The following is a 27,810-nucleotide window of genomic DNA, read 5'->3' on the forward strand; positions in this document are numbered from 1 at the left end:
ATACAAGGTTCATGATATCCAAGAAGGAACTTGAGGTACTTGTTTCCAACATTCTTCCCAACCTTGCGTCTTGCCTTCTTTCGAAGGTTTACCAAATACTGCCGTGACCAACCACGATTCTCCAGGCTCAATTATACCTTTCAAACTAGGTAAAATACCTCTTGAGAAGATAACATTGGCGTTGGGGTCAATTTGAACAAGTTGTCCTTGCCTTTTACCACTTGAGCCTTTATACGAAACGTCTACTACACCAACAGCTCCTCCAGCTGTTACTGCTCTAGACCATCCAATTTCTTGATCACCACCTTTACTCATCAAACCTGAAAAAGATTGTATCAAAGCTCGTCCATCTTCACCTTGACCATAATTTGTCCATCCAGCTTCGCTAGATTCTAATCTTCGATCAGATGATATTTTATGTATTCGAAGGTAATAGCTAGATTGAGCATTTGGAGGTGGTAATAACCAAGTTTCAACTTCAACATCTTTCCAAGGTCTCCATTTTGATCTCAAATGTACTTTATCTGTTCCTCTTCCTATAATCTTAGCGTCAATGGGATTTCGTCTAACTCTCCAAGTTTCTCCATCAGAAGAATCCACTCCATCAGAGGCGTCTTTGAGAGCAAGCATTGAATCAGGAGCAAGTTGACCTAAATCCATATCACCGGTAGGACAACAGAAACCAAATGCTGATGAATAAGAGAATTTACAGTATTTTGCTGGACCATGTCTCATAGCGTAATGAGGAACTTGACCGGAAGACAAGAAGAAAGTGTGATCAGCCTGTCGACACATAATATGGGAAGGATCAGGTAATGATTTTGTTAATGGTAATATATCTTTAGGCCAGGGGAGCTCTTCAGATGTCCAGAAAGGATGTGAAGCGGGAGCTGCCAAACATATGAAAGCCTTCATACACCAATATGGAGAGCCTGTGAAAATCTAGATAAGCGGATGATAAGGCTTGATCGTAAGCCTAAAACATAACTTGCCTGGGGCATTGTAATTCTCGGTCATATTCATATTATCGAATCGATAACCGATATTCAAAGTGCTATCACTCCTGAAAATATCCTTGGCATCGTTCCAATACCTGAGATGTCTGAGAACTAATCCTTTGACGTGACCCCAAGTCAATGGTGCAGCAGGTTCAATATCGGCAAGAGCCATTGTTGATGCGGTAGCGATAACGGCGAATCTATATACCATTGATCTACCAAAGGGAATAGCCGCACCTGAAATACGTCCATATTGTTAAACAGGGAATAGATCCGACTATTGAATGGATAAGACTCACCCTCATCCGAGAAATAATAGACAAAGTCGGCCAAAAAGTCACGAGCTCTTTGCCTATATTTTTCAGCTCTTTCAGGATCGGTTTTAGCAGCGAGCTATTGTATAATTTAAATGATCAGTAACTTTCGCTCGTGCACGGGAGATCGGATATACTGACTTTAGCATAAATCATTTGAGCAGGCTGTATGGCGAAACTTGAACTATAGTAATCCAATTGTCGAACATCTTCTGGTCCATCTCTACTCCAACCTGCTGAAGCAGCATCATCACCTTCAGTGTCGTGAGGTGGAAGTTGAAATTCTTCAAGTCTTAATAGATCCTTCTCCATCTGATCAGGATTATGGAAATCTGATCCTACAGCTCTTAAAGCCAAATTTGCGAATACTCTAAACCATAACCAATTGGCTATGAAACTATTAGCCTACTTACTGGATTCTCTAAGCAACTAGAACTTACTATCGGGCATTTTTTTCCCAATACATGATTGTAAGAAAGCACAAATATTTTTCTTGGCTTCAGGCGATTGATTCTGAAGCGATATTCGAATTAGATAATAGAGATGACAGTGTTTCAGCCAGAACTCACGTTATAGAAAACTTCCGGAGCCATTGCAACAGCGAAACTCAATGGACTCATCTCAACCATTCTCTGATCCTTATCCATTGATTCGCCCCAATATTCATCTCCTTTAGGATTCGTACCGGAATCGAATCCTCGAACCCATCTTTCTGCCCCTTCGTATTTATCGCCTCCAGCAAGTAAAGATGCTAAACCCCATAGTGGTCTTGCAAAAGCTTCTAACGCGACCGCTTTGACATCATAATGAGTCGCAGTGCTTCCTATATCTAATAAGGCTCCTCCACGAGAAGTGTGAGATGCCAATGGATCCAACACTGACACACGATTGTCAGTAGGCGAAGTGCGATTAGTGAGCTACGAATGGACTTACGAGCTATACATCCCTTCAACACATCTTCCCGATTGAGGTAAGGGTTATTCAGAAAATCGTTTGTACCTAGTAACATCTTGAGCGTGTAGGTACCTCTTGATCAAGACTACTTCGTACGTAGTCCAGCGTATGTCAAATTAGTGTTCAAATCCTTTTCAAGCCGATAAGATCGTTCTTGATGTACCAAAATATCGTTTCTTGCATTCATAACCAGTTATACGTTGCGGACCGTTGCACGCCGGCCCGGATTTCCATATAGATGCGATGGGATGACGTGAAAAACGCTACGAAACCCCCTGATGATCGGTGGGGGAAACCGGTGTACCGGTTCCGGTATTCTCACAAGTTTTGATTCCAATCGAGCTAAACAAGAGGACGTTCACCGACCGGCGGCATGGCGTGAAGCAAATGAATAGGTATAAACTCGTTCGACTACGAGTAGTAATTAAAAGTCCAATGCATTCTCAATTGCACAGAACTTTCGTTCCATTTTCTCACGTATACCTCATACAGCCTCGCTGAAAAAAAAATGGGTAGAACATCAAGAGCAAGCAGTGATGAAACTCTGATAATACGCAACGAAAGGAATCAAGGAGCAAATTATGGTGCAACAAATACCCCTGGACAAGATGTGGAGGGAGGTAGATTACCCAAAAACAATGAGCCAAATCCTCTGGATATGGGACAGATCCTCTTACTGAGTATGGCAAGGATATCTGAACCCGTAAGAGAGCTCGATCTTTGCGGATTGACACCGGATACCCACCAATACTAATTTACGTGTTCTTCTGTTTTCGCTTTCCAGCTCACCTTTGGAATCCTCTTTCCCTTCGTACAACAAATGATCGTAGAGACCGGTGAAGTTGAGGTTGAGAAAGTTGGATACAGTGTAGGATTCATAGAAGTAGCATTTTCCATCACGCAATGTCTTTCTTGTGAGTAAGACGTTGATGTTACTCTATCTCAACGGGGATGAATGGGATAGCTGATTCACCTCGTTACAACAGTACTTTACTGGGCAAAAGCAGCCGACAAATTTGGTAGAAAACCTGTATTGATCGCATCATTATTCGGAGCATTGGCCTCAACAGCTCTATTTGGGTTCTGTAAACATGTCTGGCAAATGTATGCTTGTAGGTTTTTAGCAGGTGTATTTGGAGGGAATGCAATGGTCATAAGGACTCTTTTCACTGAGAATTGCGATTCGACAAATCAAGCTAAAGCGTGAGTTGGTGCTTCTGTAATTGCGAACGAATATACTGATATCTCGGACCATCAGGTTCGCATATTTCGCATTTGCTGCTAGTATGGGAGCTGTACTTGGTCCTACTTTAGGTGGATATTTTGCAGAACCGGCCAAGCAGTGGCCGAGAATCTTTGGCCATCTTGGATTATTCGTCAAATTCCCATATGCTCTACCTTGTCTCGTCTGCGCTGTCTACATCTTGGTGTCTATGATCCTGTGCTTCATGTATCTCAAAGAAGTAGGTCTCGTTTAGCTTACGTCAAATCGGCACAGCAGCATACTGACTATTGTGTGTTCGACTAAAGACTCGACCAGATGAATGCGATAATCCTCCCCCCATGAAAGAAGTTCTCACCCGGAAGACAATTGGAATGTTTGGTATATTCGGATGGGGAGTCACCGTCGTATTCTGTGTGGCCGCTCTGTTCCCCTTATACCTTTTCACACCTGTTGCGATTGGAGGACAAAGTATGAGTCCACCTCAAATAGCTTCCCTCGGTGCTGTAAATGGATTATGTCAAGGGTTATGGTTATTATTCGCCTTACCAAGATTAGATAGATGGTTGGGAACTAAGAAGACTTTCATCCTCGTTTCATCATCTTTCCCAATCTGGTTACTGCTACCAGCTGCTGCAAATGCTTTCGCAAGAGCAGATCATTGGGTATTGTCTCGATTGAGTTTGGCTGTTTTCGTAACCCTCGGTTCTTCAGGACATATGACTTTTAGTGCGTGATTTCACCTTTCTTCTACATTTGCCTAGTTGATTGCTGATAACAGGCCGTACGATAGCTTCTGTCCAACTTCTACTTAACTCTTGTGCACCGCCTGGAGCTATAGCTAGTGTGAATGGTATCGCTGTAGCCATTTGCGGTATAGTGAAAAGTTTCTTCCCTGCTGTCATAAATAGTATTTTTGCTGTTTCCGTCTCAAAGCAGATTTTAGGAGGTTACCTTTCTTGGGTGGTATTGTCAGTCATGGCAGTCGGTACTGTCGTATGCGCTTATTACGCACCCGAAGTCAACGACGATTCAAAGGATTTAAATAAAAACAAACGAAGGGTTTTGGAAGCTGAAGGAGAGGAAGTATTGGAAAGTGGTCGTTTCTGATTTCCCATTCTGGATTACATGCATTCACTGTTGGTAAAACTTCCAGACAGCCGGTTGATAGCAGGTTCAATGAAGTTGTGATATGATACGCATGCTATCGGAACGCAATTCGGATGAAATTGCCAGCCAGCATGCGGTCTAGGTTATATGACGCGTCTGATTTTCTGCGCGTACTAAAATATAATCCTATCAACCACAAAAGTAAAAACAGTCGACTGATTCGCACAGAACGACCTTCATTTGATTTTGATCCACTCAGCACTACATAACGTTATAGTACAACACGCAGTGATAAATATTGGCAATGCAGGATGCAAGAGCAAGACCAGCGATCAACGAATATCGGATCATATGATGGCGGTTTTGAGCGGGCCACTCAAATTAAATTCACCCCCGAACGTATAGCTCAGCATAGGCAGCTCGACGATGATTTCGAGCGGTGAGTAATGTCAAGTAATGATACGCTGAGCTCTGGGCATCAGATGGCTCGTACAAGACGCACATCGAAGGTTTCGGACCACTTGCACTGACATACAATTTCTCGCCTGATGTAGTGCCGGGCCATCAAAGCATTGGAGTTTAAACAATTTTGACATTGGTAGACCATTGGGTAAAGGTGAGTGAATATTGTCTGGGCTTGATGACTGTACTTAAGATACCATGTGGCTATCTCTCTACTCTTAACATTCCTGCTTCAATGTCCCGTTTCCCCACTGATCATTCATTCCCATCAGCAACCTCTTACCACCTCACTCATATCTTGTCCTCCCCTACCCGCCTTCACCCTCTCGGTCTACTGCCCATTTGATTTCTGCTCTACAGCCCCCGACCTCTGAAACTCCCCTATTTTATCTCTCCGAGGATCGCCCCATTTTGCAGGCCAGTTCGCTTTCCCGTTCCGCCTTTGATCCTTTTTAACATTCTTCTGCCTTCATTCTATCATATTCCTTCCCCTTACCTTCTCTCTTCTGTTGTCTTCCTTTTCATTGCTTGTATCTGGCCTCATCCTGCGTATCTACGATGTATCGCCCCTCAGCCGCACAGGATAAATGACCGTGCTGTCCCAGGTCATTTCGGAAAAGTTTATCTAGCTCGAGTGAAATCCAAAACCGACCCATTCATTCTGGTGCTTAAATGTTTAACTAAAGACGAAGTCATTACAAAGCAAGTACAAATGCAAGTAAGGAGAGAAATTGAAGTAATGCAGTCCTTAAGGTATGTGTAGTGATAATGATTCTCGATTTGGCTTGATGTTATACTGATAACAGTGAGATTCTCTTTAGACATCCTAATATTATCAGATTATTTGGTTGGTTTCATGATAGTACAAGAATATTTCTTATGCTAGAATTAGCAGGTCAGTCAATTTGTTTTCTCTTTCAACTTTGAGCATTCTATGTGCTGATAATTTTTGTTAAAGGTAAAGGAGAATTATTTAAACAATTAGCTAAAAAAGGTAAATTTTCAGAAAGAAGAAGTAGTCAAGTGAGTATAGATTTACATATTCTTTTTTGAGTTTAATTTAATTAAAATGTTTGAAAAAGCTAAAAATAAAATAAATTGGGATTATTTTTTTCAGTATATAAGTCAAGTGGCTTCTGGATTAAATTATTTACATTCAAAAAATATAATACATAGAGATATTAAACCGGAAAATTTATTATTAGGTATGAATGGAGAGATAAAAATAGGTGATTTTGGATGGTCAGTTTATTCACCTGAAGAAAATAGGTAAGTTTTGTTTTTTTTCTAACTTAGTGATTACAAATAGATTACAGCTAAAAACTGATTTAATTTTGTTAGTCAAAGAACTTTAGCAGGTACATTAAGTTATGTTTCTCCTGAAATGATACTTGGTCAATCTTATGGAAAAGCAATTGATATTTGGGTAAATCATCAATATTGAATGACTTATTATAATAATTATTAAACTAATTTTCTTTGGGATATATGAAATACAATAGGCATTAGGTGTTCTAACATTTGAATTGACATGTGGTGAAGAGCCTTTCGGTGCGGATACTACCGGTGGACCAAGATGTAAGTATCGTAATTTTCTTTAATGTGAAGTCGACATTCTGTCAAAATTCCCGAAAGTTGAAAATCCACTAAATCAAAAAGCTTTGAATCATTGTAGTGGTACACCAAAGAATATGCCGATGTGATATCCGATTCCCACCTTATCTGTCATTAGAAGCCAAAGATTTTATTCAATCTGTAAGTGCGACTCGGTTCAACAACTCGCCTCTAAATAAAATTGATATTTTACCCGAAAATCTACAGCTTCTTCGTTTTAGACCTGAAGAAAGACTACCTCTAGATCAAGTAGATCAGCAACCTTGGATAGCGAGCCATAGGTGATGAGCAATGGGCATTTGTGACTTGATTTAGGGTGGACTCTACATACTATTCGATTTCGCTGTCTAAATTGTAATCTCTAATAGATCGACGTCTGGGTTAGAATGTTCATGTGACCGGAGATGCATGATTTCTATAAAATATATCATATGGAACTTTCAATCAGCCCCCTCAATCGGAGTCAGTCGTATCGGAATAGGTTACGGATCACGATCACCAATCTTGCTCAGATACTGATGTGACCTCTGACTTTTGTCTTCGTTTTTCTAAACTTTGCCGAATTACCTCCAGACGTACTGACAACAGAACAACTTGATTCACTAGGGTTTTGAATTTCGTCGTTATTCATCTGCTCGGCCTCTATAAATCTGATTCCTTTCGACTCCAGCGCCTCTTTATCCTTTCGTGAGACTTCCATTTTCTCGACGGGTAACGAAGTCCTACCACCAGACCCCGGAATTGTTTTGGGTGAAGCCTGTAGCAAACTGGGCGAAGAAGGGATTGCGTCAGGGAGTGGGAAGGGTTCGTTACCTCGACTAGCATCCGATGGAATTGAATAGGGTGTACTCGATCGAGTAGAGATCACTCGTCGAGGCGAAGACGTGGCCCGTCCTCTCATGGAGAGTGAGAAAGTGTTGTCTGGCAGCTTGACATTAGGCGACCGGGTGGGCGAAACCGCATTCGGACTTGACCATGATGGAGCAGTGGGAGAAAGGCTTTGTCGGCTGGATGTGTCGAAATAAATTGCATCTTCATCATCTATGGTCAGTTTGCTAGAGGTGGTCCGAGGGGTTCTCAAGCTCTCGTCTGTCTTAACAGAGGCTGTTCGTACCAAACGAGAGCTTGGGGAGACAGGCACAGAGGGGGCTCTTGATGGCGTATGCGGGATTTCAAGGGGAGCTGAGACCTGGGAAGTCTCGACAATCTCACCGTAAATTGTGGGTGCAGAGCTTTGGCATTGTTTCCATGTCTCCAAGGTCGATATAGCAGCGTGTGCGAAGTCAATACGGACTAGTGATGAATTCGTGTTCCTACGGAATTCCCATAATCCCTTGCCGCCTTTACCCGTCCAATTGAGAAAGCGAAGATTAGGTAATCGACGCGCAAGCTTCTTCAGATCTTTAGGATCCAGCAGATGATGATCAAGTTCAGTTACTTTATCCTTAAGCGGTTGAGGAAGATGATCCGGAATGAATACATAATCGATTTTGGCTTTCGCGTTGAGGGTGGTTGGGAATCGGGCCGGATCGCTTGTGATGATCATGCGCTCGAGAGGCGACTGATTGAGAGAGTTTGGGACATTAAGCTACAACAGACTCAGCTTAAGATGGTCTTGATTGTAATATGAAGAGTATAGCTCACTGCGCTAGCCACTGGAGCACACAGTGCGACTTCAAGGGTTCGGAGCTCATGACAACTTTTCAAAATAGCCATAAGATTTCCTTGGCTCATCTCCCACCAATCAAGACACAGGTTGCGCAGTTGATGACCATTGTCGATAATCGCTTTCAAGAGTCCTTCTGGAATAGGTTGAAGTGACATATCAGACCGCACCGGTGGAAGTGAGGTTGTATTGGCAGGGAGAAACGGAACAAGGTTAATAGGATGGACTAGACGCCGTACCGCGAACCGTCGCAATTGGGCTAAGGGTACTTGGTGTAGACTCTCCAAATGATCCAGTACCCATCTTTCAAGTCATCAGCTCGATTTGTGCACTAAGTAAGTGATTGAGCAGCTTACGAGAAACGTTTTGTAGACTCCGCAATGACAATGTCTAGCGATTGAAAGCTTTGCGGCCAATCGTTGATGGTTGACCAAGTTTCCTTGCTTAGATGTCCTGCTTTATGTCAGCTTCATTGCATATGTTTGACACTCACCATCGACGACGTTCAATTTCAGACCTTCTAGCATGGTGCAGCCGCTGATGATGATGTCCAAACACTCCGCAGTCAACCTTGTACCAGTGCTAGACAGCTCGACGTATGTCAATGATCCCAAACTTCCCACTTTGCTGATTGAGGTGCAAAGCAAAATATCGAGGAATTGAGTTTCTATTGTGACGGCGGAAAGGACACATGGCCGCATCGACAGCAGGGTGAGATGGTTTGCGAACGTCTTAGCCTTGCAGATATGTTAGCTCTGAATCCCACTGTCGAGGACTTTTTGTGCTAGCTTACTCCGGTCTCACTCAGAGGTCCCAGCGTCAAAGATTTCAGATTCTCCCAGCCTATTCCTAAACCCCATCCTCCATTACCGATCACGGATCCTAGCAGGCTTAAGTCGATCTTGTCTGTGTCTTGTGCACTCTCTGCAGATGGAAGCAGAGGTCTCAGCAGCTGTAATCGAGGTGTGATTCGGGGGAAAAGGACTGAGGGTAGAGTGGCGATGTCGTGAGCAGGATGTAATGGTGGGTGATCGATATGCAGACGAGTGAGGTGATTCAGCGATGCAATGGCCTGTGCATTCCCCGAGTCAGCTCTAAGAAGCTGAATATAGCGGATTCGACTTACCTCCCAGAATGGTCCTCCTATACCAAACGATGTATTCCATTCTAGCTCTTCGATATTGGGACACGAGCGAATCAGAATAGCGGCTAAATCCCATACTGAACTGCGAGGCTCGTTCTCGATATCAGGCGTATATTGCGTCGATACCCTATGGAGATCGTCGAAGGATTTCGGGTGAAAGAAACGGACGATTCGAGTTGATTGGCCTAGTTGTTGTAGGCTACGATCTCGTCAGCTTACCAATGGATCTCAAACATCGCCCAACTGACGTACCTGAGCAGCGCATTAACTTTGGGACGTACTGTCAAAGGCGAAGAATCCAATTCCAGCGGTAGCTCAACATCCACTACTGCAAAAACGGATTGTATCGCGCACTGCCTGAGAGAGGCATTGCCTGCGTTCAAAAACGAAGGCAGAAGGTCGGGATGGAGATGAAGAAGATTAGGCAGTAGAGCTAATGATCACCATCAGCAACAAGCAGTAACGATAATGCACTCACCTGTGAAAAGCGCGGTTCTGTTCATCTGGTAAAGTCGCTATCGAGAGTGAATTAAGCTGACAGGTGCTATACATCCAAGAAGGTGGGCTTTGCCCAAGCTCACGTCTCAAGATCAGTTTTCTGTCAACTTTTAGACGACTTACGATGATTGCGATACGACAGTTATGATAGGGTTTTGTTATTACAGCATATACAAACTGTCGATCCGCTTTCAAAAAAGGAAATGAAAGAGTATACAACTGTGAGAAGGAAAGGAGAGAGGGAAGGAAGGAAGGAAGGAATTGAAGAGTGAGATCGCGACTCATGACGTGTGTTTAACGTTGAATGATAGTGAATTAGTGATGGAAAGGAAGGTGTTGATCATCCGTGCGCTTCTCAATTACCAATAAATGTCTCTATTGATCAAATTATGCAGTTGAATGATTTGATGTTTTGTTGGTCGCGTAAGATGTCATGCATGGTCATGATATACTCGAACTATTATACAACTTTATGAAGCTGAGGGCGACTATTTGTTGGAGCCTATACTGTCAGGTATTAGCAGGCATTTTGCAGAGCATTAAACTTAGTATATCGACCGCTCACCTTATATTACACATAGATTACACCAAACTTGTTTTGTCTACTCTCGGCCCAATTGTTTTGCCTTGAATTCGAGATTTTCCCATTCAAACTCTCATCTTCACACTGTGCCCGATTGTCTAGCTCGTTGTGCTTCCAAATCTTTCCATGGATCTTCTAAGAAACTATCTTTCCAGAAACCCTTATCCCCCACAGCATGACCGTTACCTTGTTGTGATCTCAAGCCTCCACCCCTTCCTCTACCGCCCCTTCCCCCTCGATCAGAGTATTGTTGATTCTGACGGAAACCTGAATTGTAACACGAAGAAGAGGACGGATCATTCGGTGAAGGGGGATGCGGTCGCTGTTCGTACAAATATATAAGCGTTGACCGTCTAGATACCCCGATCCAATTGCGGATCAAAGGCCGGCACCTCAAGTTTATCGAGGATGCTCACTTTTATTCCGCCAGCGAGACCATCAATATCTGTCTGACCCCCTATCCTTTGCCCATATCCGCTATCACTTTTTCCTGGTACTGATCCTCCCCTTCCTCCGCCCCTGCCCCTTCCATTAGCACTAGAATCACCGCCCCTACCCCTCCCTCTACTACCCCCTCGAGTCCCTCGATGACTTTGAGTGTGAAGTGAGGGAGGCTTGGTAGGTAATGGAGCGGACTGCTTGCCAAAGGATGTCGGAAGACCACTTTCACTCAGATCCATAACGCTCCGTCCTGGCCAAAGGGTATATTGTATGTCCCGAAGAATGAGATCGCCAATGTTTTCGGAATTGATCAGCACAATCAAGGCCTAGGATGGATCGGCTTGCTATATCCTATACTCTCTTTGGTATCTGAGTCAGGGCGGTATAATTCTCGGTTGAAATGAAAAGCAAGATATCTATCTATTTATCTTATCGTTCTGTTATTCCCGCTGTCGATGATGTGGCTTTCAACAAAAAAACTGATAATGATGTATAGAATATATGGGGGACCCGCGGAGAAATTAGGGTAAATGTAAGAAATGGAGCCGGGCTGTACCTCCGAACTATTATAGAGAGTATATTATCCTTCGGCTGTACCGGATCATTATCGTGACTCACTCAGCCGTCAACTATCTATATCATCATAAACCACTAAACGAAGGTGAATAACCTATCACCTCTGTAGGTCAACCAAATCCTCTCCACTTCTCACAGCAAGTCTGAAGGTAATTTCCAACTGTATTTCACCGACACAATCGCGTATAATACAAAATGTCCGATTCACAAGGAACTATATCCTCTTTGTCTTCTACCATCAAATCTACAGCAGGTTCATTAGCTTCTACAGTGAAACCTGCTGAAAATGAATTAGCCAGATGGAGAAGAACTTTTGATAGATTCGCAAAAGAGGAAGTGGAAGGTAAAAAGTCAGTTTAAGCAAATCACGTTTGAAAAATTAAGCAAAAATGACTAACCAATGAAATCAACCATAAATAGGTATCTCAACCCTACACAATTTATCGATGCTATCGCTCCTACAGATGAAGGATTTAGTAAGATTAAAAGGGAGCAATATACCAATTGTAAGTCTTTAGCTGTGTGGAAGATGGATCTTTTTTTCTCTCGAGCGAAAAGGCTGAAATTGTCGCGTTGGTGTAGTGTTCAAAGTAGCAGATGGAACTGGAAGGGGTTTGGTATCATGGGAGGATTTTGTTGTTTTCGAGACCTGTAAGTAGTCTTCACTGTGAGTTTGAGCATGGTCATTGAAAGCTGACAGAACATCAAACAGTGTTGAAACGAGTCAGTCAGCTCGACAAGGTTCTGCGCGAAAGCGAATGATAGCTAATCTCATTACAGCCTGATGCCGATTACCAACTAGCTTTCCTTGTTTTCGATACGTAAGTCATCAATTCAATCTAATCATCAGCATCTTGTTCATACCAGAATGGCAGTGATGCTTCCGGAACTATCGAGTTTGATGAATTCAAAGCTGTACTTTCCGCCAATACCGCCGCAAGTGGTATACGTGAGTTGTGCATAGGTTTTCCCGCCACGAGATCACTGACAGTTCTCGAAAGCTTTCAACTTTGACTGTGATTGGATGAAATTATACGTCGGTCAAAGAGGTGGTAGACATGTTTTAGGATGTAAGCAATATTGGTTTCTCCTTCCAGTTCCAACTCAGAACGGTACTAAAACAATGATGGTGTAGACCATGAATTTACCCAACTGATAAAAGGATATCAAGGAGAACGACTACGACAATCATTCCACCATTTCGATTCCGATAATGATGGATATATCGGACCAGAGGAATTCCAAAAGATCATTGTGGAGATTGCGGGTCATAAGTTATCGGATTCTGTTTTACAGAGATTACCTACATTGTGTACGATGAACCCTGGAAGGAAGATTAGTTACTCTGAAGTCATTGCTTTCCATAATAGTGAGTTCTTATTTCTTACACCTCTCGTACCTTTTGTTCCATATGCGATTTGAGCTAGAGGCTGATCTTCTAGCTTCTTTCAGTTATTCGAGGTACGTTCCGATAAATAAGATTTGACTTCACCGACCTGAGCTAAGTCGATTTCGCAGAAATGGATGCTGTTGAGCGAATCATCGAGCACGCAGTGAGGAAGTCCAAAGACGGCAGAATTGACGTTTCGGATTTCTTGGATGAGGCTGCATCGAGTATGCGTTATGGAATGTTTACTCCTATGGAGGTGAGACCGGATATGTTCCTCGCTCAGCTTGAACAACTGCTGAGACAACGTACAGGCTCAAATCATTTGGCATTTCGCTACTCGTGGTAGTGCTTCTACCAGTGCTAGACTCGGTTTAGCCGATTTCCAAGCTTTACTTGACGCTAAAGTAAGTCGGGTTTTCATATTTTCGGGCACGAGTAGCTGACACGCTTCTTCTGCTAGTGGCAACCACCTGAAGTGGCCGCTCAACCTGAAGTAACAGCTACTCGAAGTGTGTTATCGCAACTAGGACAGTCCGCATATGGATTTTTCTTGGGTGGTATAGCAGGTGGTATCGGTGCTTATGTTGTATACCCAATTGACTTGGTTAAAACTCGGTAAGTCTCATGCTTGTCATATCCATAAGTCAAGCTAATATCATAAGGACCAGTCTCCAAAATCAACGTTCTACAGTCGTTGGAGAAGTTCTCTATAGGAATGCTGCCGACTGTGTAAGAAAGGTATATGCCAACGAAGGAGGTGTTAGAGCGTTCTATCGAGGTGTTATGCCTCAATTAGTCGGTGTAGCTCCGGAAAAAGCGATCAAATTGACTGTCAATGATTTCGTAAGGAAAAAGGCTACGGATCCTGAGACTGGTAGAATCCCTCTGTATATGGAATTGTTTGCCGGTGGTATGGCTGGTGGTTGTCAAGTTGTAAGTGCAGGCCACAATTTCGTCACCTAGAATCTTCCGCTAACTTAACATAACAGGCTGTGACAAATCCTCTTGGTTAGTTTGACCGATAGCGCGATCACGCAAGTTTCACCCGCTAACGTGTTTCCATGCATGCAGAAATCACAAAGATTCGATTACAGATGGTGAGTCGTCTCTCAAAAATCTCTCGTATCTTGCTGACGTGTAATTTGCAGGCGGGTGAGATATCGAGAGCTGAGGGTGGAGCTGCGCCTCGTGGAGCATTACATATTATCAAGCAACTCGGTTTAGTGGGATTGTACAAGGGAGCTGTTGCTTGTTTCTGGAGGTGAGTCCATGAATCGACGTTGTAAAATCGGCCTAATTTCAATGCTGATATGTGTTAATAGGGATATTCCTTTCGTAAGTCGTATCTTCCTTATCTGTTGTGTTTAAGCTAATCACTCCACATCTTAGTCCATGATCTACTTTACTGCGTAAGTTTATCATTTTTACCTGTTCAGTGCCCATTTCGTCGCTCACATGTTCAATTTGTTACCATGTAGATACGCTCATCTGAAAAAGGACGTATTCCACGAAGGCAGAAGGGGCAAAGTCCTTAGTTTCGGAGAATTACTCACGGCAGCTGGTATCGCTGGTATGCCTGCTGCATACTTAACGACACCTGCGGATGTAGTCAAGACTCGACTTCAAACACAAGCAAGAGCTGGTCAAACAGTCTACAAAGGTCCAGTAGATGGATTCAGAAAGATCTTGCAGGAAGAAGGTGTTAAAGGTAAGTTCATCTGATGAAGAGGCCCTTTCTCCGCCTTGACCTTCCCTTCGCTATCTTCCTCCTATCTTCATCTCGCTCTTCCGTCGTCTCAAAGCATACAAACTAACCACCTGCTATCGCCAGCGCTGTACAAGGGAGGTCTTGCCCGAGTCATCCGATCTTCGCCTCAATTCGCAGTGACTTTAGCAATGTACGAAGTCTTATCGAAGAATTTCCCATATCCATTGGCACCCGCCGCACCTATCGCTCCAACAACTGCGAGACCCAGTCTCAGCTCTTCTCAAGATATTTCAAGAATTAGAGCTAGAAATGCTCTTAGAATCTTGTTAGATTGCAGTTCGCGATTTGGTATGGTCGATAGTGCTTCTGCTTCGAAAGGTGTCACGAGTCTCCCGAAGGTTTTCAGATCATAATAAATCTCATCATTGTAGAAGTAAGGAGGGAATGGGGAGGATTTTGATTGCTTTACATTCACGCTTATCAAAGGTTACACGAAAAGCATACCTATCATATGCATTATATCAGGAATCTGCTTTAAAAGTCAAAATGTACGAAATTACTAAGTTCCTAAGCTGATTATAATTTGGTTTTTAAAATTGCATTAAAGAGTACCTCCAGCATCAATCTCTAGAGTAGAGTTACTCGGATGACATTGATTCAAGCCATCATTTCCGCCAAGGACCATATTGTTACAGGTATAAGCGATTTCAGGATGATCTGTTCTACCAGGTTTTATGTTTATATCTTGAAAAGTGAAATCAAAACATGGTGTAGCTTTTGAACATGATATCCAAGCAATTCGATTAGCTAAACTATTACCAGTAAAATTTCTCAAATGAATATTCGACCATTCAAATAAACTTGTATCTAGGTATTTACTTCGATCAATATCAAGATATGTCAAACTGTGATTTTGATGTAAGCATATTTTTATGTGTTAATTGTAGATACACATGTACTTACTCGGTTTGAACAACTATAGGATGATTGATATCTTCCATATAAACATCTTTTACTGTTATATTTCTAGCATAACCGTATCCCCCTCCACCACCATTTGGTTCATGACCTACAGAAACTCTATGGAATTGAGATAATTTTTGTCAATTACATAGATTCGATTGTATCTCAGTCATTATATAATTTAGAGATTACGTACCCAATCCAAGATTTAAAATAAACTCCTTGATATCCTGGACATTGATTTGAAGGGTATAAATTGATATTTTCCATATAAACATCTTCTATAATATCTTTAACTCCTTCATATTGACCTATAGAACCAAATGCAATGCCTGTACCTCCAATACAAGTTACATTTTTTATAGTAATTAAAGTACTATTTGGTTTTAATGCAATACAATCATCTCCACCTTGATATAACATATTTTCAAAAGTTACATTATAACTTTGATAAATATCTGTTCCATCTGTATTTTGTAACCAATTTTTTTCATCTTTTGAAGATTCTGAATTAAAACTTGTAGCATTTACATAAAAATTTTTAAATAAAATATTTTCAGATTTCCAAATTAAAGAAGCCCAAAATTGTGGTTGAATTATATTAAAATTTTTAATAATTACATTTTTTGATTCTTTTATAGTTAATGACATTGGTCTTCCAAATTTATTTCCAAAATCTTTTGAATAATCATACCAAATTTGACCATTTCCATTTATACCTCCTTTTGAATTTCCATTAATTATATAATTTGAACCTCTTATAACAAATGCTAAAGATTGATTTTGAAATGGAAAATAAATTCTATTTTTAATCCAATATTCAATATCTGTTGTAAATGATAAATATCCTTGTAAATCTATAATAGAATTTTCTAAATAGATATCAAGTGGTTTTCCAATAGTACTATTGGTGGAATTCAGAGAACAGCATTAGTGATATTATTTATACTTAAATATTACTCTTTCATAACTTACTAATTCGAATCTGGCAATTTGATGATACCGCCTTTTCCACATTTTTCAACGGCAGCAACGAAATTATCCGAGTCATCCTTCTCGTTTCCTTTAGCTCGAAGAGTACATAGCTTGCTCTTTCTCTGAGTATCTGGGTCCAAGTAATTTTCTTGGTAATCTATGAATATATCTTGTGGATGTAGGACCGCATCGAGATCTGAGATCAACTCTCCTGCTGAGGGGACAGTAAAATCCAGAACGCCGGCGAATGCTGAAGACAGCAAAGAGCCAATGACCAATGCTTTTGACCACATCACAAGTATTTCTTTTTCGCTCGCAGTACCTATCAAGTCCAGTCCGAGGTAGAAGATGTCTCTTTAAATAAGTTTATTCGGCTTTTAGGTTGTTACGATAATGCTTGTCTAAGCTATACTTATGACTACTCTGGACCTCATAACCATTACCACAAGTCCGGCGCCGGTATTTCCGGAACCTAAAAGGCGTGTGAAATCCCGGTCCGGCGCCGATGATGACCTGGTGTAGGTCAAACAAGGACTATTTTCAGACATTCCATCGTCGCAACATGAGAACCTCAAATTGTATATTCAGTAATCTACAATATCGCGCTACATACATCTTTTGGTCATTGGTATACGATTAAGCGATATGTCGATGCGTACAGCTCTTACTGCCATATGGGCAGCTCTTCACACTACACAATATGGTTTCGCAATCACCAGTTTGAACGGAGTTCAAGGTCCTGTGACTTGTGGAAATGCAGGTGGAGGTATTTCACCTCATTCTCTGGCATCATCTAGCCTGAAGGATTGTATCGAGATGAGCGTAAGTTGATTTCTGTCATGATCAAATCTGTTTCTCACTTGCTGTATAGCCTGCGCAATTCGGCTTGGTTACTTCTATCTTCACCCTCGGAGGACTTCTCGGCTCTTTAGCAGCTAACAGTATCACTCATCGTGTGGGAAGAATCGGAACGTTACGTCTATCAGCATTATGTGTTCTAATAGGATCAATGATTATGGGATTAGCGAATAGTATGAGTACAATGGTCATTGCTAGGTGAGCATCAAATTCCTATTCAAACGCTTTACATGTCGTTGATAGTCTTTGAGGTAGGATTCTCATTGGTTTAGGTTGTGGATTATCAACTGTAACTGTACCTTTGGTTTTATCTGAAATAGCACCTCCATCAATCAAAAAGGCTTTAGGGATTATGAACCAGATTTTTATTGTAATAGGAATGTTAATTGCTCAAAGTCTTTCATTTCCTTTTGCTAAACCTTATACTTGGAGATATGTCTTCACCGTTTCAATTGGATTAGCAATTATACAATTGTTGGGTAGTCTGTTTATACTTAATCCAGAAAAAGAAGAGATAGTAATTGGAGATGAAGAAAGTAATGAAGAGGCTAGTTTATTACCTGGAGAGAGTCAAAAATCTTTGTCGATTAAGGAATTGTTATTCTCAAAAGATCCACTCGTGACTCGGGGTCGTGAGTTTCCTTTCCTGTCATATTCCCCATCTCATTTAAAATGCTCATTTGATCCAATAGTACTTGTCGTCCTTGTTACTCAACTCTCCCAGCAGTTCTGTGGAGTATCTCCTGGTAAGTTGTTAATGCTTTTCCCCTGTACTGTAATTTCGCTGCTGATTATCAATACCGCATAGTGATGTACTTTTCTACTCGAATTCTGACACCTGTATTCAAGTCAAACTCTCGATTAATCGCTTTGTTCGTTATCATAATTAAATTACCCATTACCTGTGTTCCTGCCTTCCTCATCGAGGTGAGCGATAGTCTACTGATCCAAGGGAAAAGTTAGCATACTGATACTAAATCTAGCGCGTCGGTTCTCGTCGATTACTCCTTTATCCAACAGTTTTCATGTCTATTGCCGCTGTACTATTGGCTTTCGGTATAAACTACGATGCTCAAGCACTTTCTGTTATAGGCGTATTCTCATTTGTGATTGCCTTTTCAATTGGATTGGGTCCAATAACTTGGGTAATTTTACCTGAAGTTATGCCTAAACACGCTGTCACAGCAGCAGGAAGTTTAGGTTTAGCAGTTAATTGGACATTAAATTTTTGTATGGGAGCTATTTTCTTACCACTGCAAAAATGGTTAAGTGGAGGTAAAGATGAAAAAGAAGGTAATATATTTTTTGTAATTGCTATCACTTGTTTATCAGTTGTATTAGCTATGAGTATGGCTTTTAAGGCTAAAGAAAGGGTAACAATATAACTATATTTTGTTTTCATGCATTCAAATTTACAAATACAAATTAATCTGGAAGATGAGCAGGATCAATACCTGATACATGTCCTGCAGCACCTTGATCAAGTCCATCTAATTCTTTCATATCTTGAGAATCAAGTTCGAAATCGTATAAATCTTTATTCGCATCAATTCTAGCTGGAGAAGAAGCTTTGGGAATGGGAACGAAGCTGAATAAAATTTTCATATGTTAGCAAATCGAACTTTCGATTTATTTTTATGGGATACTTGCCCTTTTTGTAAACTCCATCTAAGTAACACATGAGCCACCCCTTTATTATGTTTCTTTGCAATTTTAACTACAACTGGATCTTCAAATTTATCCTTTTTAATTCTTACTAAAGGACAAAAAGCTTGAAGAATAATACCTTTTGATTTACAATAATCTACAACTTCTCTTTGTTGACACCATGGATGAAGTTCAATTTGATTAACAGCAGGTACAGGAGATGGTAAAGCTTCAAGGTGTTTTATGTTACTATAAGATTACACCATAACAAATCTATATGAGTATTTTTTGAGATACAACGGATATTTTGTAAAATGGGAAACTTACAAATTTGATACACCAATATCTTTTATCCAACCTTCTTTTTGTGCTAAGGCTAAACCGTTCCAATGATTCATTCTCCCTTCTGGATCAGGTCTTGGATGATGAATAATCATTAAATCAAGATATTGTTTTCCAGAATTTGATTTATCAAGAAGAGGTAATGATTTTTTAGCTTCATCTCGAACTTGTTCAGGAGTTGGACGATCAGTTGATCCTTCAACAGGAGGTTGCCATTTGGTACATATGAATAAATGGTTACGATTTATACCTGATTGGGCTATACCTTGACCGACCTCTAAAAACATTTTGTATCAGACATGCACTTGCAGAGTACAAGCGATTCGCTTACCATCTTCATTCCCGTACATCTGAGCGGTATCAACTGCACACAAGTTAAAATCAGTTCTCTGACAAACTGGAGAAGGCAATACTCTCACCCATCAAATAACCAGTCTTCATAGCATGCGATACAGCTTCAACACCTACATCGCCTTTCAACCCACCTGACCCGAAACCCAATCGAGGCATCTCTCTCCCTGTGTGAAACTTCACCGTACTATCAAGACTCAGTTTGTCGGACATGGTGGATCTTGTGTGCATTAGTGACATTCAAGACTTGTTGATCATTTCCTTGACTACTTATACTCTTTCACCTTGTGACTTGCCTCCACATCAATTCGGCCCGTACGGAACCGACGGGACGTCAGTGATAAAAATAACTTCATCCCAGCAAGAGGAAAGTATCGGTGGAGGAACTGCTGGTACGAGCAATGAATTGGCGAGATACAACATTAGGTGATCATGAGGATCAGTGTTTTGTTCACTATCGATGAGTTAAATTATTGTTGAAACCGAACGGATCAAGTTTGGATGGAGTTTGGTATTACGGCATTGACCTGAAATCGCGGTTTCATTCTAATCATGCACTTCTTAGCCATGCAAGAAATGATAAGATAAAGTATAGTCCATTGAGATAAGGTTGAAAGTGATCCGTATGCTTTCGATGAGTTGGTTCTGTTGTGAGCGAAAAAAGGTCAATCACCGCGGTTCAGGGTCAGCGACCGGCTCCCAGTTATATAACAAGGACATTCATAAGCACTTATGCCCTCGTGGTCAATATATATAGCTTCTCTTGAATCAGAATTCTATTACTAAAGGCAAAAGATTTTGTGCATATATAAGTAGTAGCGGTAGAAGTATGCCTTTTACCCCTGTTCAGACTCTTTTGGGTGGTCTTTTGTTACATTTATCTACTTCATCATTGCTTGAAGATACTGGTCGCGTATTCGGTATTTCAGGTATACTCGATGGTGCGGTCTTTGGGAATCATGAAAAGTGGCAATGGGGTATCATAATTGGATTATTGGCTGGTCCTACGTTGAGCTATGTAACAGGCTTTCAGGCTTATTATCCTGGGAATGCCCTCGGATCGATAGCTCAAATAGGTCTGGGTAGATTAGGTTTAGCAGGAGCACTTGTTGGATTCGGCAGTCGAGTACGTGAAATACCGATTCATTCGCTTCGCATTTGGCTTATATATGACAAATAGCTTGGATCAGGTTGTACGAGTGGACATATGCTATGCGGTGTATCTCGACTTTCGCCACGATCATTAGTCGCTACAACAACATTCTTCATAACAGCCGTGCTTTCCGCAAAGTTTTTTCCAACAAACCTCTCAGATCCGGTTATTCCCGCTCACACCTTGGAAATACCTCCATTATCGACCATAGCTTTATTTATCAGTCTAATTGCCGGACTTAGATTCACTTATACAGCTTTACGCCGATATCTCCTCACAAATTCTGCTTCGACATCCTTTCGCTCAACGCCTTACTTTATCACAGGCCTTATCTTTTCGATTGGCCTTTCTATGTCAGGTATGAGTGACCCTGTAAAAGTATTAGGGTTTCTTCGATTATTTGACCTGAATCAATTCGACCCTTCCCTCGCTTTAATTATGTTGAGTGGTGTACTATTCAACGGAATACATTATGCAAAAATCAAACAAATAGGAAAAGCAAGATTCCCTTGGGAAAAATGGCAAGTACCCACGCGAAAAGATATAAATTTTAAACTTGTTTTTGGCTCAGTGACCTTCGGTCTAGGATGGGGATTATTAGGTATTTGTCCAGGTCCAGCTTTAGTAGCTTTCGGAGACGCTTTAACTCGGCTTTTCACGGATGATTCATCATTGAGAGATACAGCGTTACTCGATATCATCACTTTTTTGGGCGCCATGTTGGGTGGGATGGGATTTAGTGGAATGTTTTGACCGTATGGCCGACGGGCTTGAAAACATGGCTTGGCGCAAGGATACTAGTAAAAGGTCCAAATTTAACCTTAGGAACGATCGGGCCAGATCTCGTAAAGATCGCTAAACGGAGACCGAGGTAGTACTCTACAATTCAACGGACAAATACAAATGTCCCTCCGCGTGTTTAGTATGAACAGTTAGATGGTGCCTAAGTGAGTCATTGTTAGTAGTAGTATGAATGGGCCATCGGGCTGCATATAATTCAAAATCAAAGGATCCCATGCATCACAGACTAACGCTTACACCGACGGCCATAAGGAAACAAAGACACTGACACCGTTAATCGGCACATAAACCAACTCATCAAGCACGAGAAAATAATACTTAAATCAAATCAGCCATACTCTTCACCTGTTTCTTCCTTTCTTTCTTTCTTTCTTACTTACTTCTTAATATTGACTCTGAATCGGCTCAGTACTTCAGAATTTAAATATCTTCGATTCATCATGTCCACAACGCACGAGGGTGTCAATCACCTTAATGTCCCTGAGAATCATCCCACAATTATGGAAAGTGTCGAAAAGGGTCTCGCTTCTGAGGCTGTAGAATACGGTCAATCACCAATGTTGAGTCGGACAGCGAGTCAAGAATTAACTCTCAACGATACTCAACTATCCAATGACAAATTGGAGAAATCAGATCCTGAGAAAGGAGAAATGAGTCGAGATGACTCTGGATTATTGTCGGGTGCTAGACTTTACTTGGTGTTCTTATCCCTCATGTTGTGTGTATTCGTGAGTAGCAAGTCGTCAATGATGTACCTAGGTGAGAAATCGCTAATAATACGCCTAATAGATGTTCGCCCTTGGTACGCAACTCAATTTCCGTCTATTTAATAAACCCCTCTAATCTCTTTCTATAGATCAATCGATCGTGTCCACTGCTATCCCTCAAATCGTATCTGAATTTCAGGCGTAAGTTCCAATCCAGGCACATCTCATCTCATCTTGGCTAATTCATCCAAACCAAACAGCTTCGATCAAGTCTCATGGATTATCACTGGTTATTTCCTCACACAGTGTGGTCTTATTTTACTCGTCGGTCAACTTCTCACCGTTATCAAAGCCAAATGGATGCTCCTCGGTGCTGTGTTCTTCTTCGAACTCGGTTCTCTTATCTGCGCTGTCGCCAAGGACATGACTACACTGATCGGAGGTAGAGCTGTCCAAGGTATCGGTGAGTCACAGTGTCCCTGAAATGAAAGACAGCCGTTAATGCTCTGTCTCAGGTGCCTCTGGAATGTTTGTCTCCATTCTCGCTGTCATCGCCGTCGTCACTCGAGTCGAGCAGAGAGCTGCTTTCATGGCTTCCTTTGGTATCGTTTTCGTCATCTCTTCGGTTGTCGGCCCCCTTCTTGGTGGAGTCTTTACCGAGCGAGTTTCCTGGAGATGGTGTTTCTGGATCAACTTGCCGTTCGGTGGTGTAGCAGCAGCTGCCGTCGTATTCCTTCTTCCCGCTCGAGACCCCGCGGTCAGCGAAAATTCACCCCACGATCGGACTATGCTCGGAAAGATTCGACGAATGGATTGGGTTGGTACCGCCCTCATTTTCCTGACCATTACCTGTCTGCTCTTGGCTCTGGCCTGGGGTGGCAATCAATACGCTTGGGGTAGTTGGCGAATCATTCTCCTTTTCATCCTTGGTGGTCTCCTCATTATCGCTTTCGGTTCATGGCAAGTATACTACGACAAACACGCCCTCATCCCGCTCACTTTACTCAAAAATCGATCCGTCGTTGCTTGTGCCGGTGCCATGTTCTTCTTCATGTTAGCCATGCTGGGTGGTACATACCAACTCCCTCTCTTTTATCAAGCTGGTCGAGATCATTCTCCCGAAAAATCCGGTATTGACATCATCGCCTTCATGTTATCCATCTGTATCGCCATTTTCATCTCAGGGGGAATAACCACTAAATTCGGTCGATATTACCCCTTCTTCCTCATTGGTCCCCCTATATCTGCCATCGGATTCGGTCTCCTCTACACAATCGACGCTGAAATGGCCAACGCCAGGATACTCGGATATCAAATTTTAGCCGGTTTCGGTATTGGGTTGAGTTTCCAGAATGTACTGATTGCTGTCCAAGCAGAGTATCACGATAGACCAGCACTCTTACCTCAAGCTACCAGTGTTGTATCTTTCTTCCAACTTACTGGTGCTGCTATCGGTATTGGAATCATCAACACCGTACAATCCGTCTTCTTAAACACCGAAATTAGAAAACTCGCTCCTAATGTAGATTTCGAGACCGTTCGACAATCTGTTTCAGCGATTTACCAACTTCCGGTTGCTGATCAACCTCCAGTAATCGAAGCTTATATCATTAGTATTACCAAATCTTTCATCCCCATCATTGCCGCTTGTGTGCTCGCTTTGATTTTCGGTGCTTTTATCAGAAATCATAACATGCTCACCAGAGGTGGAGCTGGAGGCGCTCACGCTATGTAGTTGGGAGTGTACGGATATTAAATTTTCTAATATACATGGATTGTGTTCATACCCATATAGTGATTTCTTCACCCTAGTAATAGATATAAGAATGCATCGTGATCTTGATTATTTGACCATACGGCGGGATACAGTATCATTGTTAAGCCGTACTAAATAGAAAATTGACTGAATTCGTTGGTGAGGATCACCAGGAGTTACGTAATCAGTTCACGGACCGAAAATGTCCGGGTATACATGTTTTGACGGACAATTGAGGATCTGCACTGGCAGATGATCACTTGTAAGTAGTTAACGAATGACTTTGATTATATCCAAGTCTTCTACACATACGTCACGAATACATGATAATTCAAAGATGTCAACATTTCAGTCGTTCTCACAGCAGGGGTCCGGCTTTCCGCCGCCGGAGCCAAGTGGACAAACTCCCATATCAGACGATGATGTGGATGAAGATAGAGACGTACCTAACACCAAAGCTAATGGAGCAGCTCCAAGTAATCGTGAGTGATCTCTCATCAATTGCTCATCTCATCGCCGTCATGCGAAGGAACACGATGAGACAAATAGCTGATGAGTTGGGTGGATACTAGGGGCATGCGTAAGTCAAACTTCAGAATAGAGAGGCATCTGTATTGACGGTTACAAAATTCACCTACACTCAGGATTACTGTCATCGGATGAAGATGAAATGCATAGGAAAAGAGAATCCACCATGTAATCGGTGCAGGCAAAGTAAACATCCATGTACATTCGATGGACCGAGAAAATCCAAATCATCCAAAGTTGAAGAGTAAGTCTTTCCCAAATATGAACCGTATTGACAAAGAATCAGTCGATTACGTTTAGTGGAAGCGCAAATTGGATCCATGCAGGGTAATTTGCAAGAATTATTACAACTACAAAGGGGTGCAGCAGCAAATGCCGAGAGTGAGTGCGATCTCGACCATTTCTTATGATCTTGATTGACCCGAACGACCAGGTCAACGCAATATGTCTCCTTTTGAATCCATGTATCAAGGATCTCGTTCCAGCAATATACCAAGTGACCCATCTCAACATTCCAACCTTCATCATCCATCTGCTCCTCCTATGCCAAGGTCTCTAGGTCCACCTCCATGGGGAGTTCAACCCCATTCTAGGAATGTAGCTTCACCAGGTCCATCCGACGAAGATGAAGCTATAGATCCTCTAAAATCAGCTTACGCAGCAGCTCCATGGGCAAATATGCTCCATTTAGCCGAAGCCGCCAGACTTAAAGCGGATCATCATATAGGTGGAGATGATGATCAAACCTTTCGACCGAAAGTGGTCTCACCTCGGTACGATTCTTCGGAAGAGACACAAAAGGGAAGTCGGAAGAGACAGAAGACTAATAATGCGAAAAGTGATGATCGTGCAGCAATTCATATAAGTCTGAATGAACGGGGTCACAATGGTTCACCAGATCCAGTAGATCTTGGATGGTGTACCCTGGAGCGGGGAAAGCAGCTTTTCGATATGTGAGCTTGTAGTTGTCATCCTGGCCAAATCATGCTAACGCGGTGATCAGATTCTTCGAACGCTGCGGCTGCTACATGCCTTGCTTTGACCCAATACATGACACATGGGATAGGTGAGTTGCTCTCAATTCAAGCGTTCCTTCTTCTGAAGCTCACCCCCACGCAGCCTTCGCCGCCGATCGCCTTTCGCTATCACCACGATCATATCCGTAGCTGCCAAGTGCGAAGATGGGGCGGGTCCACCAAGCGATCTTCAGCTGAGAAGCCGTGAGCATGCTGAGAAAATGGGTGAGTCAGGTGGTCATAGCGCGATCGCACAAATGCTGATATACTGCAGCTATGAATTCACTCTTCACTCCGGTTTCGAGAATCGAAATTGTACAAGGCTTGGGTGAGTGATAACGCTAATAGGTATTAGCTGACGTGTTGTCTAGTTTTACTAGCATCCTGGGGAGAAACTTTCTGGAGACCAGGTGGTGAGTCTCTATGGTTCCCACGGAGCCATTCCTGATCGTAGTTGACTTTGCTGCTAGGTCACGCGATCCGGATGGCCATGGACATGGCTCTCCACAAGTCGCTGGCGTATCTGGTTGAAGCTGGAATGGGCTCAGGTAAAAATGCTGAGCAGATCGAAGCGGACCGACCCATAGTTGCCGGAGCAAGAGTTTGGCTTACTGTAAGTGATCTCGACCATTGTCTGCAGCGGCAAAAGCTCATACAATACTCGTAGCTGTACAAGATGGAGTACGAAATGGCGTTTGCATACGGTCGACCGGGTCTTTTCTGCTCGGAGACCACAATCAAAGATGCTCGGGATTTTCTTCGTCATCCTCTAGCCCTTCCTACCGATGCTAGACTTGTATCCTCCTGCGAGAGTCTTATGATGCGGTTGCCACTTCTGCAGCCCCTTGCTATGGCCCCGAGCAACGCTGCTCAGCCTTTCCCGAACATGGACGGGAAATTACGAGCAGCGAATCGAGCGATCACCGAATGGTACAATTACTGGGACACCTATTACGCGCGGAATGGAGTTCCAAAAGATCACTTTTTAAGAGAAACACTCATAACTGGTGGTGCTGGAGCATTTCTCACGACCAATTCATACGTCTTACATGAAATTCGAAGTCGTCGGGATGTTGCATTCTTGTCAGATGAGAGAAGGCAATGGTTACAGGAGGCCGGGAGAAAAGCACAGCAATTGGTCGACATTAGTCTTCGAGGTCAACAATATCCCAAATCGATACAATATGCCAATCTTCTAACCCACTACAATATTGTATACGCCGCTCGATTCCTTATACGTATGGCAACTCTAGTACCGGAATCATGTAATTTAAGACAAATCGGAAAGGATGTAGAGCAAATTGCCATTATGTTATCTAATGGTGAGTTATCCTCACGAACCGATAGCATGACTAATGTTGTCTCAGTACCTGGATTCATGTTCGCACACATGCTTCGGGGTGTGGTAAAGAAAGCTCGAAACGATCAAGTTCTTCCACCTGTATCACGCGCACCATCTCGATTACCGTCTCCTGCGCCTCGAAATCAGATGACGCTTACCTCGATACCCGAACAAAACTCCTGGTCATCTGGTCTTACACCTAATCACAGCTTTGTTCCTACTATATCAGGCGCTCCCGATCTCTCAATCAACCTTGATTCTACTAATAATGATCAAGGCTTATCCTCCCACATGGATTTCTTGTATGCTGAACAACTATTCGCACATGCCACGGAACCTAATCAGCCATTGGTATGTGATTCTGACCTTTGCGTGTGCACCTCAACTGACCGCTTTGGCAGACGATTGATACCCAGCCTGCTACGGCTGATGGTCGAATGGACCAAGTTTTCAGTATCGATACCTGGTTCCCGTTCCCGCCTCTAGGTGAGCATTCCCTCTGTTATATTTACGGAGACTAAGTTTGTGACGATTCCCCTAGACAACGATTTGAGTCCACTATTAGTCACTGGGGGTGACAACTTGACGAGCCAGCAAGGTCCCACAAACGCCAGTGAAGGTCGTCAATCCTGGTGGTGATTCATCAATACGGATTCATCCCGTTTCAATGATTGTACATGCAGCTTGTTTA

General features: G+C 42.3%; 12 protein-coding genes across 12 annotated transcripts; 7 read left to right on the top strand and 5 right to left on the bottom strand.

Annotated features, from left to right (window-relative positions):
* Positions 1 to 9: 9 nt before the first annotated feature.
* Positions 10 to 2,321, bottom strand: I206_100299 (uncharacterized protein; the record flags this gene model as incomplete). The annotated part of the gene is made up of 7 exons (XM_070202167.1): positions 10 to 932; positions 993 to 1,235; positions 1,298 to 1,391; positions 1,454 to 1,701; positions 1,753 to 1,825; positions 1,882 to 2,189; positions 2,246 to 2,321. The coding sequence occupies 7 exons, from the start codon at positions 2,319 to 2,321 to the stop codon at positions 10 to 12; spliced, it is 1,965 nt and encodes a 654-aa protein (XP_070058268.1).
* A 453-nt stretch (positions 2,322 to 2,774) lies between these two features.
* I206_100300 (uncharacterized protein) lies at positions 2,775 to 4,598 on the top strand (the record flags this gene model as incomplete). The annotated part of the gene is made up of 6 exons (XM_019152800.1): positions 2,775 to 2,969; positions 3,051 to 3,180; positions 3,253 to 3,469; positions 3,525 to 3,729; positions 3,797 to 4,217; positions 4,282 to 4,598. The coding sequence occupies 6 exons, from the start codon at positions 2,775 to 2,777 to the stop codon at positions 4,596 to 4,598; spliced, it is 1,485 nt and encodes a 494-aa protein (XP_019014938.1).
* A 311-nt stretch (positions 4,599 to 4,909) lies between these two features.
* I206_100301 (uncharacterized protein) lies at positions 4,910 to 6,959 on the top strand (the record flags this gene model as incomplete). Its single annotated transcript, XM_019152799.1, has 10 exons — positions 4,910 to 5,037; positions 5,153 to 5,214; positions 5,666 to 5,813; positions 5,882 to 5,955; positions 6,019 to 6,083; positions 6,178 to 6,329; positions 6,402 to 6,486; positions 6,563 to 6,638; positions 6,736 to 6,815; positions 6,882 to 6,959. The coding sequence occupies 10 exons, from the start codon at positions 4,910 to 4,912 to the stop codon at positions 6,957 to 6,959; spliced, it is 948 nt and encodes a 315-aa protein (XP_019014937.1).
* A 223-nt stretch (positions 6,960 to 7,182) lies between these two features.
* On the bottom strand, positions 7,183 to 9,987 carry I206_100302 (uncharacterized protein; the record flags this gene model as incomplete). Its single annotated transcript, XM_070202168.1, has 8 exons — positions 7,183 to 8,262; positions 8,319 to 8,643; positions 8,697 to 8,730; positions 8,834 to 9,077; positions 9,134 to 9,412; positions 9,467 to 9,683; positions 9,737 to 9,917; positions 9,963 to 9,987. 8 exons carry the CDS (start codon positions 9,985 to 9,987, stop codon positions 7,183 to 7,185), a joined length of 2,385 nt encoding a protein of 794 aa, XP_070058269.1.
* Positions 9,988 to 10,644: 657 nt separating this feature from the next.
* On the bottom strand, positions 10,645 to 11,245 carry I206_100303 (uncharacterized protein; the record flags this gene model as incomplete). Its single annotated transcript, XM_019152797.1, has 2 exons — positions 10,645 to 10,887; positions 10,982 to 11,245. The coding sequence occupies 2 exons, from the start codon at positions 11,243 to 11,245 to the stop codon at positions 10,645 to 10,647; spliced, it is 507 nt and encodes a 168-aa protein (XP_019014935.1).
* A 532-nt stretch (positions 11,246 to 11,777) lies between these two features.
* I206_100304 (uncharacterized protein) lies at positions 11,778 to 15,093 on the top strand (the record flags this gene model as incomplete). The annotated part of the gene is made up of 19 exons (XM_070202169.1): positions 11,778 to 11,932; positions 12,003 to 12,088; positions 12,165 to 12,233; positions 12,295 to 12,305; positions 12,363 to 12,403; positions 12,458 to 12,531; positions 12,584 to 12,652; positions 12,718 to 12,951; positions 13,101 to 13,228; positions 13,284 to 13,376; positions 13,433 to 13,587; positions 13,641 to 13,905; positions 13,962 to 13,980; positions 14,044 to 14,069; positions 14,121 to 14,233; positions 14,295 to 14,307; positions 14,362 to 14,381; positions 14,451 to 14,680; positions 14,804 to 15,093. The coding sequence occupies 19 exons, from the start codon at positions 11,778 to 11,780 to the stop codon at positions 15,091 to 15,093; spliced, it is 2,091 nt and encodes a 696-aa protein (XP_070058270.1).
* Positions 15,094 to 15,281: 188 nt separating this feature from the next.
* Positions 15,282 to 16,911, bottom strand: I206_100305 (uncharacterized protein; the record flags this gene model as incomplete). The annotated part of the gene is made up of 4 exons (XM_019152795.1): positions 15,282 to 15,585; positions 15,644 to 15,760; positions 15,840 to 16,547; positions 16,619 to 16,911. 4 exons carry the CDS (start codon positions 16,909 to 16,911, stop codon positions 15,282 to 15,284), a joined length of 1,422 nt encoding a protein of 473 aa, XP_019014933.1.
* A 352-nt stretch (positions 16,912 to 17,263) lies between these two features.
* Positions 17,264 to 18,861, top strand: I206_100306 (uncharacterized protein; the record flags this gene model as incomplete). The annotated part of the gene is made up of 6 exons (XM_070202170.1): positions 17,264 to 17,440; positions 17,490 to 17,674; positions 17,732 to 18,108; positions 18,169 to 18,222; positions 18,285 to 18,403; positions 18,460 to 18,861. The coding sequence occupies 6 exons, from the start codon at positions 17,264 to 17,266 to the stop codon at positions 18,859 to 18,861; spliced, it is 1,314 nt and encodes a 437-aa protein (XP_070058271.1).
* A 40-nt stretch (positions 18,862 to 18,901) lies between these two features.
* I206_100307 (uncharacterized protein) lies at positions 18,902 to 20,029 on the bottom strand (the record flags this gene model as incomplete). The annotated part of the gene is made up of 5 exons (XM_070202171.1): positions 18,902 to 19,064; positions 19,127 to 19,372; positions 19,451 to 19,742; positions 19,797 to 19,829; positions 19,885 to 20,029. 5 exons carry the CDS (start codon positions 20,027 to 20,029, stop codon positions 18,902 to 18,904), a joined length of 879 nt encoding a protein of 292 aa, XP_070058272.1.
* A 616-nt stretch (positions 20,030 to 20,645) lies between these two features.
* On the top strand, positions 20,646 to 21,722 carry I206_100308 (uncharacterized protein; the record flags this gene model as incomplete). The annotated part of the gene is made up of 2 exons (XM_019152792.1): positions 20,646 to 20,942; positions 20,997 to 21,722. 2 exons carry the CDS (start codon positions 20,646 to 20,648, stop codon positions 21,720 to 21,722), a joined length of 1,023 nt encoding a protein of 340 aa, XP_019014930.1.
* Positions 21,723 to 22,210: 488 nt separating this feature from the next.
* On the top strand, positions 22,211 to 24,212 carry I206_100309 (uncharacterized protein; the record flags this gene model as incomplete). Its single annotated transcript, XM_019152791.1, has 5 exons — positions 22,211 to 22,498; positions 22,560 to 22,572; positions 22,627 to 22,678; positions 22,738 to 22,940; positions 22,993 to 24,212. The coding sequence occupies 5 exons, from the start codon at positions 22,211 to 22,213 to the stop codon at positions 24,210 to 24,212; spliced, it is 1,776 nt and encodes a 591-aa protein (XP_019014929.1).
* A 358-nt stretch (positions 24,213 to 24,570) lies between these two features.
* I206_100310 (uncharacterized protein) lies at positions 24,571 to 27,758 on the top strand (the record flags this gene model as incomplete). The annotated part of the gene is made up of 14 exons (XM_070202172.1): positions 24,571 to 24,715; positions 24,806 to 24,813; positions 24,878 to 25,005; positions 25,048 to 25,142; positions 25,195 to 25,714; positions 25,765 to 25,827; positions 25,881 to 26,002; positions 26,052 to 26,105; positions 26,149 to 26,190; positions 26,248 to 26,390; positions 26,445 to 27,099; positions 27,145 to 27,470; positions 27,521 to 27,605; positions 27,661 to 27,758. The coding sequence occupies 14 exons, from the start codon at positions 24,571 to 24,573 to the stop codon at positions 27,756 to 27,758; spliced, it is 2,484 nt and encodes an 827-aa protein (XP_070058273.1).
* Positions 27,759 to 27,810: the final 52 nt, after the last annotated feature.

The sequence above is a fragment of the Kwoniella pini genome, chromosome 1 (assembly GCF_000512605.2).
Source record: "Kwoniella pini CBS 10737 chromosome 1, complete sequence".
NCBI classification, from domain to species: Eukaryota; Fungi; Basidiomycota; class Tremellomycetes; order Tremellales; family Cryptococcaceae; genus Kwoniella; species Kwoniella pini.